General features: G+C 47.7%; 1 protein-coding gene across 1 annotated transcript in view; it reads right to left on the bottom strand.

Annotated features, from left to right (window-relative positions):
- Window positions 1-14,157, bottom strand: part of LY75 (lymphocyte antigen 75) — a 79,495-nt gene extending 65,338 nt beyond the window's left edge. Inside the window, exons 1-2 of the mRNA XM_044302581.1 lie at window positions 13,986-14,157; window positions 10,790-11,158 (exon numbers count right to left, since the gene is read on the bottom strand). Coding sequence (XP_044158516.1) covers window positions 10,790-11,158; window positions 13,986-14,073 — 457 coding nt within the window. The 5' untranslated portion in view covers window positions 14,074-14,157. The remainder of the gene's footprint in view (window positions 1-10,789; window positions 11,159-13,985) is intronic.
- Window positions 14,158-14,452: the final 295 nt, after the last annotated feature.

Genomic DNA, 14,452 nt, shown 5'->3' with positions numbered 1-14,452 from the left:
AATAAAAGAAACGGACACACGGAACGGACAGTACACGGATGACAATGAAAGGCATTCCGCAATTTTTGCGGGCCAATACAAATTATTGGGTCCGTGCATTGTCCGCAAAAATTGTGGAACGGACACGGAAGAAAAACACGGTCGTGTGAATGCTCCCTAAAGCTGACAGTCTGCAGTTAAAGCACATCTTGTTTGTTTCATTTCAAATCCATTGTGGTGGTGTATAGAGCCAAAGATGTTACAATTGTGTCGATGTCCCAATATTTATGGACCGGACTGTTCCTTGCAAAGGGCGAAATCTACACACACACACACACACACAAATATAAAATATAATAAATAAATATAATATGGTACAAAAGACTGACATGCTGCAGATTTGCTCTGCAGAGTAACAAAAAAAAAGGTACTTGAAATGTATCTCATACACTTTGCTGATACTTTATTATGCTGTGTTTTTTCCGCACAAAAATTTTAAAAAATAAATAAAAAGCTGAAAATGCAAAATGAGTTGCAGCAGTTTTAACTGGAAGATAAAATAAAAATAAGATTCCCCTTTAAACACATGTGGTTTTTGCAGTTGAACTGTGGGGGGAGGACCTACACGGTTATAGTCATGGGTCGGCTTTGTGCATGGCAAATTTACAAGAGTTCCACAGGAGACATCCATTTCTGCCAAGGATGTGCCAGCGGATCCGCATAAGGATATCGGCACCTTAATCGTAATCAAGTCTTGAAGGTGTGAATATTGCCCATGGCTCAGCGATACGCCCGCAGCGGCACACCTCAGTTTACAGAAAGGAGCTTTGAAGATGAAAGACTGGCCTTTTGTTGATGCGATGCAGGAGCGGTAAACTGTGCACATGGCTTCTGCGCATTCAGGAAATTTGGTAAATTGTCACATTCTGAGGTTAGAGATAGAACTGCTGCAAGCTGAAGGAGCGGGGCAGGAATGTTACTGCGGTCTTGTAAATGTTCCACACCTCACTCTTGTCCCTTCTATCAACCATAACTGCGTGTCCTCTCCACACACATAAAACCATAAAGCAGGTGCCAAAATATGTTGTCAAGTAGAATCGATACTTCCTCAATACGGCTGAAGCTTTCTGCAGGTTTAGACTTCTTCTTGAGTCTACGCCCCACGCCTCTGCAATGCATCTAGAGGCTTGAAACAAAAATCTCAAGGTTCAGCATAAATCCCCCCCTCTGCGAAATCACCCAAAATGTAAACATCTAAATGCACAAAAAGGCTACTGTAGCAGCTGCTATGGGCCTGGAAGAATATTAGGGGGGTGTCCTAATTAACACTTCCCTCGCATGTCACATTGGAGGGCGGGAGCGACGACTATTCAAATATTAAAGAGTGGTAAATGGCTATGTTACTGTTTTTACTGCAGGTGTTGGCGCGCACACAAACATGAAAAAGAAAAGAGAAAAAGGAAGAGAAATCCTTGAACATGAGCAAGTAGACTGCAAGGTATTTATGGCTTAGGTGTGACATTTAGGATAGGGGCCGTAGATTTTCATTGCTTATGTAGAGAGAAGTAACGCTTCCTGATACACACCGAACCTGGAAATTTTAAGCATCTAATGCAGGCATGTCAAACTCGTGGGCCTCCGGCTGCTGCAAAACTACAACTTCCATTATGGACGACCAGCCTACAGCTATCAGGCATGCTGGGAGTTGTAGTTTTGCAACAGCTAGGAGGGCCATGAGATCTAAAGTGTATGATGGACTCCTAAGTAGTGATGAGCGAACTTCTATTTTAAGTTCGGCGTCTAAAGTTCGGCTTCCGGTTAGCGGAGAATCCCGATATGGATTCCGAATACCGTTGTGGTCCGTGGTAGCGGAATCAATAATGGCCGATTATTGATTCCGCTACCACGGTCCACAACGGAAGTCGGAATCCATATCGGGAACCATATCGGGATTCTCCGCTAACCGGAAGCCGAACTTTAGACGCCGAACTTGAAACAGAAGTTCGCTCATCACTACTTAGGCGAGTTTTCCGTGCGGGTGCGGTGAACGTATTGCACCTGCACTGAATCCTGACCCATTCATTTCTATGGGGCTGTGCACATGAGCGGTGATTTTCACGCATCACTTGTGCGTTGAGTGAAAATCGCAGCATGCTCTATATTGTGCAATTTTCACGCGACGCAGGCCCCATAGAAGTGAATGGGGTGCGTTTTTCACGCATGGTTGCTAGGTGACAGTCTATTCACTGTATTATTTTCCCTTATAACATGGTTATAAAGGAAAATAATAGCATTCTGAATACAGAATGCATAGTATAATAGGGCTGGAGGGGTTAAAAATAAATAAAAGTTAACTCACCTTCTCCTCTTGATCGCGTAGTTCCCGGTCTCTTTACTTCTTGAATGAGTTGTGGGCTAAAGGACCTGTGGTGACGTCAGATCACATGCTCCAATCACATGGTCCATCACCGTGGTGATGGAGCATGTGATCTGACGTCACCACAGGTCCTTTAGCCCACAACTCATTCAAGAAGTAAAGAGACCGGGAACTACGCGATCAAGAGGAGAAGGTGAGTTAACTTTTATTTATTTTTAACCCCTCCAGCCCTATTATACTATGAATTCTGTATTCAGAATGCTATTATTTTCCCTTATAACCATGTTATAAGGGAAAAATAATACAATCTTCAGAACATCAATCCTAAGCGTTTGGGTACCAAACATGCGCGATTTTTCTCACGCGAGTGCAAAACGCATGACAATGTTTTGCACTCACGCGGAAAAATCACACATTTTCCTGCAACGCACCTGCCTCTTATCCGGGCAAAACAGTTCCGAGGGCTGAACAAGTAGTTTAAAGGAGTTAGCCCATCTCAGATATTGGATATGCCATCAATGTCAGATAGGTGCTGGTCCAGAACAGTGCTCCCGAAGTGAAGGAGCGCGCACCACACAAGTGCAGCCACGTCTCCATTCACCGCTATGGGACTGCCGGAAATAGAGCCAACACTCAACTATTTTCAGAACTCCCATATTGGTGAACAGAGGGTGGCTGCACGCGTGTCTGCTAGTGCTACCCATTCATTTCAGGGGCCCAGTTTTGAAGATAGCAGCGGGTCGTAGAGGTGGGACCCACAACTACATGACTGTTAGCATATCCTAACAATACATCAATGTCTTTATTGAGACAACCCCCTTTGGGCACAATAGATTTCAACTACCAGATCCTTTTGTTCTCGGGAGATAAGGATTTCTCTCCTATCCCCTTTCGCTACATACGCATTCTCAGCCGAGCCAAGCATGCATGTGTATGGGAGAATAAGCAGTCATAAAACTGTCAATAGACTGTTTATCTGAACGTGGTCGTATGAGGATGCCCAGCTTTAACCCTTCAGTCTTCTGCAGCTAAAACTAATGGACAGGGATTTTTTTTAATTTTTTTTTGCAACAAAGTAACAAACCATTTAAAGACTTTTGCAACGTAAAGAAAATAAAAAGGCATAAAAAGTGGATAAGGCCACATTAGCAGCAGCCTTTTCAACCGCCGGATCCGCGCTGCTGTAGTTTTATTCCGGTCACCTCTCGGCATGTTTGCTGTGCTGCCGCCGGACCTCCGGCCCGACTCCATCATAGTCAGAGGGGCCGGAGCGGACCTCCAGTGGCTTGAGTGCACTAGCGGCAGCACAGATCCGGCAGGCTGTCACTAATGTGAAAGTAGCCTAAGACACGATTTACAGGTTCCTCATACTTGGCTTGGACTCATTTTGTTGCGTTTGCACCTCATACCTTTAGTGCACTCATATTTCACTGGTATGCCAAAACTGACCCTACTGGTTAGTTTGCTCCCTTTCCAGTAAAAAACTGGTCTATCTGCATACAGGCTCCGAGAGTCCCAGCAGTCTATGGAGGGGACAGAAACCTTAGTCATGGGAATGAGGTCTATTCTCAGTCAGTTAGGATGAAGCCGCGTTGGCATCTCTAAGTACGTGCTGGTCTGAATGGTGGATGCCACTGACGAGGTTACAGTTAAACAAAAAAATAATCTCGCGTAGTGGCCTCGTTCCCAACTGCTTCCCTGTCCCTCCCCGCCCGGACATGAAGCGATTTAGTCCTATGAACGCTGCAGCCAATCACTGGCCTCAGCAGTCTCATGTGCTAGAACAGAAGTATATAATAAAGTCTCATCCAAAAATATATTAAAAATAGAACACTTTGCTAAAAGCACACAAAAGTAAAAAAAATATTGTATAGAATAAAGACCCTATGAGGGACCCAAATCCATCCCTACATATTAAAAGGGGTTGTCTGACTTCAGCCAAAATGCATGTAAACCAGGTTAATACAAGGCATTTACTAATGTATTGTGATTGTCCATATTGCCTCCTTTGCTGGCTGCATTCATTTTTCCATCACATTATATACACTGCTCGATTCCAGGGGTTATGGCCACCCTGCAGCACAGATATGAGGTGGACAGGAGGTCCTGTGCATGTGTGCCTATGTGCGCCCCCACGGTCCCAGCCACAAGAGGTCAGAGCTTTTTCCTATAGTGTGCAAGCCCGTCCACCACTGCTGGATTGCAGGGTGGTCATAACCCCTGGAAACGACATCCTGAATAAATAACAAATGTCAAATAGAAGCATATACCCACACAATGTGACAAGACATCCGGACTAAAGTGTGTCCGTTCTGGAGAGAGGAGAAGGTCCAACACAGTTTCACAGAAACTTCTTCTGGGGTTAGCTTTTGCCAAACGGCATTGGGGCGGAGGGTCCTTTGTATGGTTGCCATGATTACACTATCTTTCTGGTATATTATCATAACGCTTTTCATTGTACACTATAAAGTCTATGTATTTCATGTACAGTATTTTTTTTCGCCCTACAAGACGCATCCGACCATAAGAGGAGGACCTCAGCTTAGACCCCCAATCAGACCTCATTGTTAATTAGACCCCAGCTCAGACCCCCAATGTTAATCAGACCGCCAGTGTGAGGTCACAGAGCGCACCTACATCCTCACGCCAGGTCACAGCATGTGGAGCCCTGATGGAGAAGACCAGATAAGTACAGCCAGTAGGAGCTCTGTATTCACCTGTATTAGTATTCACCCTATAAGACGCACTGACATATCTCTCCAACTTTGGGGGTTAAAAAAAAAAAAAAAAAAAAAAAAAAAAAGGACATCTTATAGGGCGAAAAGCCGGAATTAGACTTACCGGTAATTCAGTTTCCACGAGATCACCACGACGGCTACAAGGAGATTGACCCCTGACCTCTGTAGGGGCAGGAACAGAGAGAGGGTTTAAATCCCCCCCCTCCCACCACCAGCACCAGTGTGTCCAAAATTACAGAGACAGAAATAAGTGGTGAGAACAGAAAAAATAATGAACCAAGAGGGTATTACTCCATAACCTCCCAGGTAAGACTAAAGGAAGGGTAGGGAATATATGTGCCGTCGTGGTGATCTCGTGGAAACTGAATTACCGGTAAGTCTAATTCCGGCTTTCCACCTCATCACCACGACGGCTACAAGGAGATATAAAAAATTATAGCTTAGGGGGGGACGACCGCCTGAAGGACCTTACGTCCAAAAGACAAGTCTGAAGAAGATAGGTCTAACCTATAGTGTTTAGTAAAGGTGTGGATGTTAGACCAAGTAGCAGCTTTACAAATATCCTCAAGAGAAGCTCCGGCCCGCTCGGCCTGGGAGGAGGACATAGCCCGGGTAGAGTGAGCTCTCAAATTTGGGGGGCACGACAGACCTTGGGACTCATAGGAGATGGAGATGGAATCCTTTATCCACCGTGCTAAGGAGGACCTGGAGGCTTTTAGACCCTTATTCTTACCTGAAAATAAGACAAATAGGTTGCTGGATTTACGGAACCCCTTTGATACCTCAAGATACCGTAAGACAGAGCGTCTTACATCTAGAGAGTGGAAGCTAGATTCCCTAATATTAGAGGGGTTACTGCAAAAGGAGGGTAAGACTATCTCCTGGTTACGGTGGAAATCCGATACCACTTTAGGCAAAAAACCTGGGTCTAACTTAAGAATGATTCTGTCATCGGTGATACGGAGATAGGGTTCCTGTATCGATAGTGCTTGGATCTCGCCTAGCCTTCTTGCGGACGTGATGGCCACCAAGAATGCAGTTTTAAGCGATAGATGTTTGGTGGAACAACTAGATAGGGGCTCAAACGGAGCAAGAGTCAAGCCAGTGAGTACCGTATTGAGGTCCCAGTTGGGGATCCTAGATTTTAGAGAGGGACGTAGTCGGGAGGCAGCTCTCATGAATCTTTTGATCCAGCGATGACTGGCTAGATCTCGATCAAAGAAGCAAGCAAGTGCCGAGACCTGTACCCTCAAGCCCCTGCTGGAGGAAGTCCAAGATTTTCAGAAAATTGGGCGGCTCTAAATTTGGGGCAGGGTTGCCAATCCAGGTACAGAATCTCTTCCAAATCTTTAAGTAAATTGAGAAGGTAACCTTCTTCCTACTCGCTTTTAGGGTGGCTATCACTTGGTCTGAGAGCCCTTGGGACTTCAACCTCTGGACCTCAGGATCCAGGCTGACAGCTTGAGGAAGCTCGGATCTGGGTGTAGGATTGGCCCTTGGTGAAGCAGGTCCCTCCTGGAAGGAAGAGGCCAAGGGTCCTCTACTGATAGATTTTTTAAAGAAGAGAACCAGCTCCTTTTCGGCCAATAGGGAGCTATTAGAATTAGTGTCGTATCTTCTAGGTAGAGTTTCTGGATTATCCTGGGAAGTAGAGGCAAAGGTGGGAATGCATAACTGAGGTCCCAGTCCCAATGAATCGTGAGCGCATCCAGCGCCCAGGGATTGTCCCGTGGGTTTAGCGAGCAGAACGTTGGTACCTTTGCGTTCTTCTTGGAGGCGAACAGATCCACTTGTGGAGTGCCCCATCTTTCTGCCAGACCCTGAAATACTTCTTGATTCAGGGACCACTCGGTATGATCTATTAACTGGCGACTGAGGTAGTCTGCTTCTACGTTCAGTATTCCTTTTAAGTGAATTGCGGAGATGGAACTCACATGGGATTCTGCCCAGTTGAAGATCTTCCTTGCAATAGACATCAGTTTCTCCGATCTCGTGCCTCCCTGGTGAGAGAGATAAGCCACCGTCGTCGTGTTGTCCGAAAGGATTTTTACGTGCTGACCCACCAGAAGGGTTTCTGCAGCCTTCAGGGCTTTCCAGACTGCTTCCAGCTCTCTGAAATTGGAGGACTGAGAGCGGGTTGTTGGAATCCAGGAACCTTGGAACAAATGATCTCCCACTTTCGCTCCCCATCCTTTTCCGCTTGCGTCCGTAAGTACTTGAATGTAGGGAACCTTCTCCCAGGCAACTCCCAAGGACAGATTGCTTGTGCTTTTCCACCAATTCAGGAGGACTGTTGTTTGTTCCAAGTTCTGAGGATCCATGCTTGGAGAGATCGGAAGTGGGCCTGACTCCATGGGACGGACATGATACAAGACGAGAGACGACCCAGGAGGCTCATAGCTTCCCTTATGGGACATGACCTCCTGTTCTGGAAACATCGAACCTGTAATTGAAGGTTTTTGACCTTGTCTGGTGGAAGGAAGGTATGCTGCGTTCGGGAATCCAGGATGACGCCCAAGAACTGGATAGTGCTGGAGGGCACCAGGTTCGATTTTTTCATGTTCACCAACCAACCCAGATTTTGAGTGAGAGACAGGAAGGTTTGAAGGTCTGTTCTGAGTTTGTTCTCCGAATTCCCAATTAAGAGGAAATCGTCCAGGTACGGTATAATCACCAGACCTTTGTGTCTCAGGAAGGCCACCATCTCGACTACCAGCTTCGTAAACACTCTGGGTGCAGATGATATCCCAAAGGGGAGGGCCGTAAACTGGAAGTGATGAGTTACTCCCTTGTGGTCATGGATGGCGAACCTCAAGAACTTTTGTGACTCTGGGTGAATTGGGACGTGATAGTAGGCGTCCTGAAGGTCTACTGAGCACATCAGGGCGTTCCTCCCTATTAATGGAATCAGGGACTTCAGGGATTCCATCCTGAACTTCCGATAAATGACAAACTTGTTCAGGGCTTTCAAGTTTATAATTGTGCGGAATGAGCCCTCTTTTTTCTCTACCAAAAACAGGTTCGAATAGAACCCTTGTCTTTGCTGTGTTGACGGGACTTGTACTATCACGTCCGTCGCCAGAAGACTTTGGACGCCTTGCAGAATCTTTTTGCGCACTTTGGGGGAACTTGGGTTGGTGACAATGAAGCGGTTTGGGGGAGATGAAGAAAGTTCGATGTGGTACCCGGATTTTATTATGTCCCGAACCCAAGGGTTCAGGGTAGTGGACTCCCAGGGAGTCAGAAAATTCTTCAATCTCCCCCCAACTCTGGCGTCATTGCTTGTCCGAGGGCTTATTCTGGGAGGAGGAGGGGGTTGTTCCTACCCCTGCCCCCTTTTGGGTAACTCCAGCGTCCTGACTTCCCTTTATCCTTAAAGGGTCTATTCTGGCTGGTGGGGGCCCGAAAGGGATATCTCCTTTTATAGGGTCTCTCCTCTGGGAACCCCTTTTTTTTGTCCGCCGCTTTCTCCAGGATACGGTCTAGGACGGGCCCAAAGACGTATTCCCCCGAGAACGGGATGGAGCATAGTTTCATCTTTGATGTGTTGTCACCTGACCAGCTCTTCATCCACAAGGCACGGCGGGCCGCATTAGAGAGCCCGGCATCCTTTGCCGCAAATCTGACAGACTCAGCTGAGGTGTCTGCCATAAATGCTGTGGCGGATTTCAATAGGGGGAGGGACCTTAGGATCTCATCCCTGGAAGTATTATCTCTGATGTGAGATTCCAGTTCCTCTAGCCACAGCCTCATGGATCTTGCCACTGAGGTAGCTGCGATGTTTGTTTTTAAAGTGAACATCGCCGCTTCCCACGATTTTTTTAAGAGGCTATCTGCCTTCCTATCCATGGGATCACGCAGCTGAGAAGTGTCTTCAAAGGGCAAGGCAGTCTTCTTATTGACCTTTGCGACTTGAATGTCGACCTTTGGTGTTTCACTGAAAATTTTTGCTTCGCTCGAGTCAAACAATAGCCGGTTCTTAAAGGACCTGGACACCCCCAACCTCTTTTCCGGGTTGGACCACTCGTCCAGCACCATATCTCGTATGTTCTCGTTTATTGGAAACACCCGGGTCTTTTTAACCCTGAGTCTCCCAAACATCTCATCCTGGACCGAGTGGGCTCTAGGGGTTTCTTCGACCCCCATAGTGGCCCGGACCGCCTTTAGAAGGTCTGGCATCTCGTCCAATGAAAAGCAGAATCTTCTATCTGATTCTGAATTATCAATATCAGAGGAGGCCCCCTCGTCCTCCCAGGCTCTAGATGATGAGGCATCTTCCTCTATCATCTCCGGGTCTGATAAGGAGGGAGATGGACCCCTACGTTTTTTTGGTGGAGGTGCATCCCTGGGTGAAGGCATCTGGGATAAGGAGGTTCTTACTTCCTCATGGATCAAGGACCTTAATTCGTTAAAGAAGGAAGGCTGTTCTTCAGCGATAACGCTAGAGATGCAGTCTTTGCAAAGCTTTTTGCGATAGTCGTCCGGAAGCCGTTTAAGGCAGGACACACACTGACTGTTTTCTGATTTTTTTCTGGGCCTCCTTAGCGACCTGGGAAGAATAACCCCCATTAGCCATACTAGGTATACATAGAACTAACAGTCAGAAGCCCCAAGCCAGAGAAGTGGAGGAGGAGGAACAAGCAACCTGGTACGGTGTCTAGGAACAAGTAACAGGGTGGAAAAAAAGCGCTTCCCCACAGGGGAACTTACTGCAGGCGGCACAGAAGGGTCTCCAGGGGAGCGGGGTTCGGTCGACATGACTGCACGCTGCTCCGATGTACGCCGGTACACTGAGACATTCGGCACCGCTGGCGCCGAAAATTTGAATGGGAGACGCCTCTGAATGACGTCACTTCCCTCGTCCACCGGAAGTGACGTCTGCCGCTTTCCTGAAGCGCTTAGGCGCGCACCCGGCGATAGCCAAGCCGGCCCGGCGGGAGAACGCGACCCGGGAGCAGGCTCACATATTATAATGGAGCGAGTCCTCCCTCCTTCACCCCTGCCCAGCGTTAGTACGAGGACCGCAGGAGGGCAGGGGGAACACCCGGTAGGTGTCAGGAAGTTACATTCTCTTCATCTCCCCGCAGGGAGACTCTCTCTGCCCCTGTCCTCTGTAGGGACAGGAAACACTGGTGCTGGTGGTGGGAGGGGGGGATTTAAACCCTCTCTCTGTTCCTGCCCCTACAGAGGTCAGGGGTCAATCTCCTTGTAGCCGTCGTGGTGATGAGGTGGAAATATGGTATCAGTATATTTTTTATCAGCGAGATTATTATTAAATTGACCTATGATGGCACCCTCTAGTGTTGCGTTGGTGGATGCATAGCATGTTTTATTTTTTTAATGGGTTTTTCCTACTAATTAACAAATAAAGATGCATTTTGTAGCATATTGGTATGGTGTTATTTTTTGTTCCGTTTCCCTCTGCAAATAGCACCAACCCTGCCCACAGGCTGTGTGTGGTATTGCAGCTCCGTCTCATTCCTTTCAATGGAGCTGAGCTGCAATACCAGACACAACCTATGTACAGGGGGTGGCGCTGTCCCTGGAACAAAGCAGTCCTGTTTATCCAATCCTGCACAGCCACTTTTCTCACAGACTATCTGACATATCGGCACCTATTGAGACATGACACTGGATTACAGGAATTTTAGCCTCGACAATTTCCAATAAAAGACCATCAAACCCCACCGCTTACCATGATATGGAACATCGCATATTGCTTCGGGTTTTCCATTCTGTCGCCATTCATCCTTGGCTTTCATCGCCACGGTCACAGCTCCGTCCTTGACACTTAATCCATATCCGGAGGCACCGGACACGCCTCGCCCTTCACATCGCCACCACAGCATTAGCGCAGAGTCGCAAGAAACTAACTTCAAAGGATCCTTAGGATTTGAAACGTCAACTCCGAGGCACTTCTGTGTTCCCAAGCTGAAGAGGCGATGAGCGGAGCCCCATTTCCAGAGTGAATTATTGGCCTGTGAGCAGTTCCCGACGGACAGTCGCTCATTCTGTGCCGTAAGGCACTTACCGGACTGTTCATGGAAGATTTCAAAGGTGTGTTCTGCAGAGAGAAAGGCGGGGGAGCTTAGTACAAATGTTCACGGTATTCAAGTTATTTTTTAAAATTAATGTGATTTTTTTTTTTTTTTTATTGGGGGCACTCTGTTGGCACACTTTACAATTTATTATGGGGGCATAGCCATTCTGTGACACAGCAACTCAATCTCCCTTGGGTTGGATTCACACAGTCTATGCAGCATTTAAAGGGGGTTGTCCACATTCAGGGGATTTTTGTCCGGACACCACCACCTCATGGGACTAGCGGAAGGAAGGGTACTTACCTGCTACCCACTGCAGGGTTTTAGCTCCTTCGGTCCCCTGCTGCTGCCTCGCTCTGGTCCCACTTCTAATTTGGACAGGGGTCATGTGTGCTGCTGCAGCCAACAACCGGCTGCAGCAGTGATGTGTCCGCATGGGGGACACGTCACCGCTATGTCAAGTCATATGTGACCCCTGTCCATCATGGAAGTTTACAAGCTGGGACCAAAGGGTGGTGAACCCGAGAAGCCGGAATAGCGAGCTGGGGAGCAGGAAAGTATTATTCCCTCCACAGATCCGGTGGGGAAAGGAGGTTGCCAAAAAGTGTTTGAAAGCCAGACAACCACCCTAAAGGGGTAATGCCATGATTTATGTAAAAAAATGACATCATATAGAACATGACAACCTCTTTCTAACAAAGCTAGAACCAGTCCTGCACCTCACATGGATCCGGAGATCTCCTCATTCATTCCTAAATTTGTTCTGCTAGATTTGTTTATAAGTAGGCAGAACCGTGGGCGTGCCCCTTCTGCTGTAACAAGTTATGGCTGGTACAGTAAAGATTTAAACTGAGTGCGTGTGACCACCTTAGTGAGGTGGACAGAGGGAAAAAGGAAAAGAACAAACAGCAGGTGGCGCTATACGGATACGTTTTATTGAATAGCTCAGTGGCTGTAATACATCTTTTATTACATGAAATTGTGTTTGACTCATTCACTGATGGAAATCACTGATCAAACACCGATGTGTGAACCAGGTCCTACTGGCTTCGTGCCTTCAGTTTAGCGGTCAGTGACTGGTTGGCTGTCCGCTCACATTGCAGCAGTGAGTTATGAATGGATAGGATCCCAATCATCATCAATGGTTAATATGTAACTTTCTGAAGCCTGTGCTAATATCAATAATAGACATAGTAAGAGTCATTTCCACTACGACCGTCCTCCATGCATCCACTACTGTGCAAGCACAAGGCAAGTCTGGACAAGAAGCCCTGCCCGATGCGGTGGTGATGTGGGTGTGCGGTGTCACCACCCTGTCGTATGGCGATATCCGTGTGCACTATATGACGGGTGAGAAGATCACATCGCCACAGATGGCTGAAGGACGTGACCACAGGGGCTGCAATCTGTCACATATGACACGTGCTAAATGCTGAGCGGTCGCTGCAAATAGCCTAGAACTTCCGGCACCGCAGCAAGGCAAGCCTGACCCTAGGGGCACCACAGCGAGAGAAACCTGACCCTACTGGAAATGCAGCATGGCAAGTATGACCCTAGGGGGCACCATGGCAAGACGAGACAAACCTGACCCTAGGGGCTCCAGGGAGAGACAAACCTGACCCAACAGGAAATGCAGCATGGAAAACCTGACCCTATGAGCACCCTGTTGAGCCTAATCCTAGGAGAAAAGCAGCATGGCAAGCCTGACCCTTTGGGCGCCACGGCGAGCCACGCCTGACCCTCTAAGCAATGCATGCATATGGGAAATGCAGCACAGCATGCACAACCCTATGGGCACCAGAGCAAGGCAAGCCCAACGCTACATGTAAACTATGATCCTATGGGCACCTCAGCAAGACTGACCCCGTGGGCACCGTGGCGAGGCAAGCCTGGCCCTTTGGGCACCGCTAAGAGCCTAACCCTACAAGCAAGGCGATGCAGCAGGCCTCACCCTATGGTCACCACTGAAAGCAGCGTCATCTTGATGCCATGAGCAGGAGGCGAGACCAGAGGATTGACGCGTGGGTCTTACTTGTTCAGGTATGGGCACCGTCCATCACAGATATAAGACGTCTGCGGCATCTTCAGCCAAGTCACATGCACCAAATAAAAGTGGCGTCACAAGAGTCAATACGTGCGGGTAAATCATCTGACACAAAACAAGCGACTGAAGTCAATCTGTATAGATGTGATTTACGGTGAACTCCATGAATCCAGCATTCGATAGTCTGGAATTTCTGTGGAAGGGGCCCCATCCTAGTGATAAGTACGGTAATATACACGCCCAGAGATGGGGGGGGGGGGGGGGTATATCATCTCTGGGCAGCATTATTTTGATTTGAGGCATGACTCAGCTTCCAAAATAAAAAGATATCTCGCAATAAACGTGGTGCACATTACGTGGCGCCAGCGACAACCCTCACCTCTGACAACTACGTGGACACCAAAATATTGCAATGACCAAATAACACATAAGAAGTAATATCATTAACCCTTGCCATTCCAAAACCCTACACAACCTCTGTTCCTTACACCACAAAGCCACGTTTAATCTGGACTCTGGAATATAATAACTCAGCTATAAATGATACAAGGCAGATGTAGCAGAGCTGAGTTTGTCAAGCGAGTAATTGCATGGCCCTAACTCTTTAAAATAAGCTCATGCAGTCGGTTCATCCGCAGTTCCTATGCAACAAAAAAAAAAAAAAAAAAAAAAAGTGCTAGATGACAAAATCGACTCTGCTACAGCACAAAAAAGGAGCAAGCAACTTGCAGGAGACAATGCAAAAGGGAAAGTGCAAGCGACACAGGACAAAAGTCACAGGCGACGTGAAAGAGGCAGAAGGTTACCTCCGGGAGAGGACGAGGCACAGCCTGGCACCGCCGTGCACACTGCCAGCACCAGGCACAGCAGCTGCGACAACCGCCCGGCTTCCATAACAAACCCACCGGACCGCGCCGCTCCCGACCACAGACGACTCCCTCCTCTCCGCACTTTGGAAACAGACTGCAAGTCCCCGCCCTCTCCGCTTATACGGCCCTGACAGCCAGGCGGCGGAAGGAATTTTCTGATTGGCTACAGAAACGCGTCATCTGTTACCAAGTGGGGTTATACGAAACTAGTTTCCCCGACCGCAATCTCATGAGGCGTTCTCCGAGCGCTGGAGGCGGTTTCTATTTCTCTAGAAATCTCCTAGATAATACTAGAAAGGAAAAAGCGATTGTACTGGGTACAAGTGTCCTATTACCGTGTAAAATACACCTAAATAGGGGGAAATCATCGGCAAAGAAATGTCCCTCACAACTTTTGAAAAGAA

Source organism: Bufo gargarizans, chromosome 8 (genome assembly GCF_014858855.1).
Source record: "Bufo gargarizans isolate SCDJY-AF-19 chromosome 8, ASM1485885v1, whole genome shotgun sequence".
Taxonomy (NCBI): Eukaryota; Metazoa; Chordata; class Amphibia; order Anura; family Bufonidae; genus Bufo; species Bufo gargarizans.
Note: the sequence above shows the minus strand (reverse complement) of the source record. Positions and strands in the feature narration are given on the sequence as shown.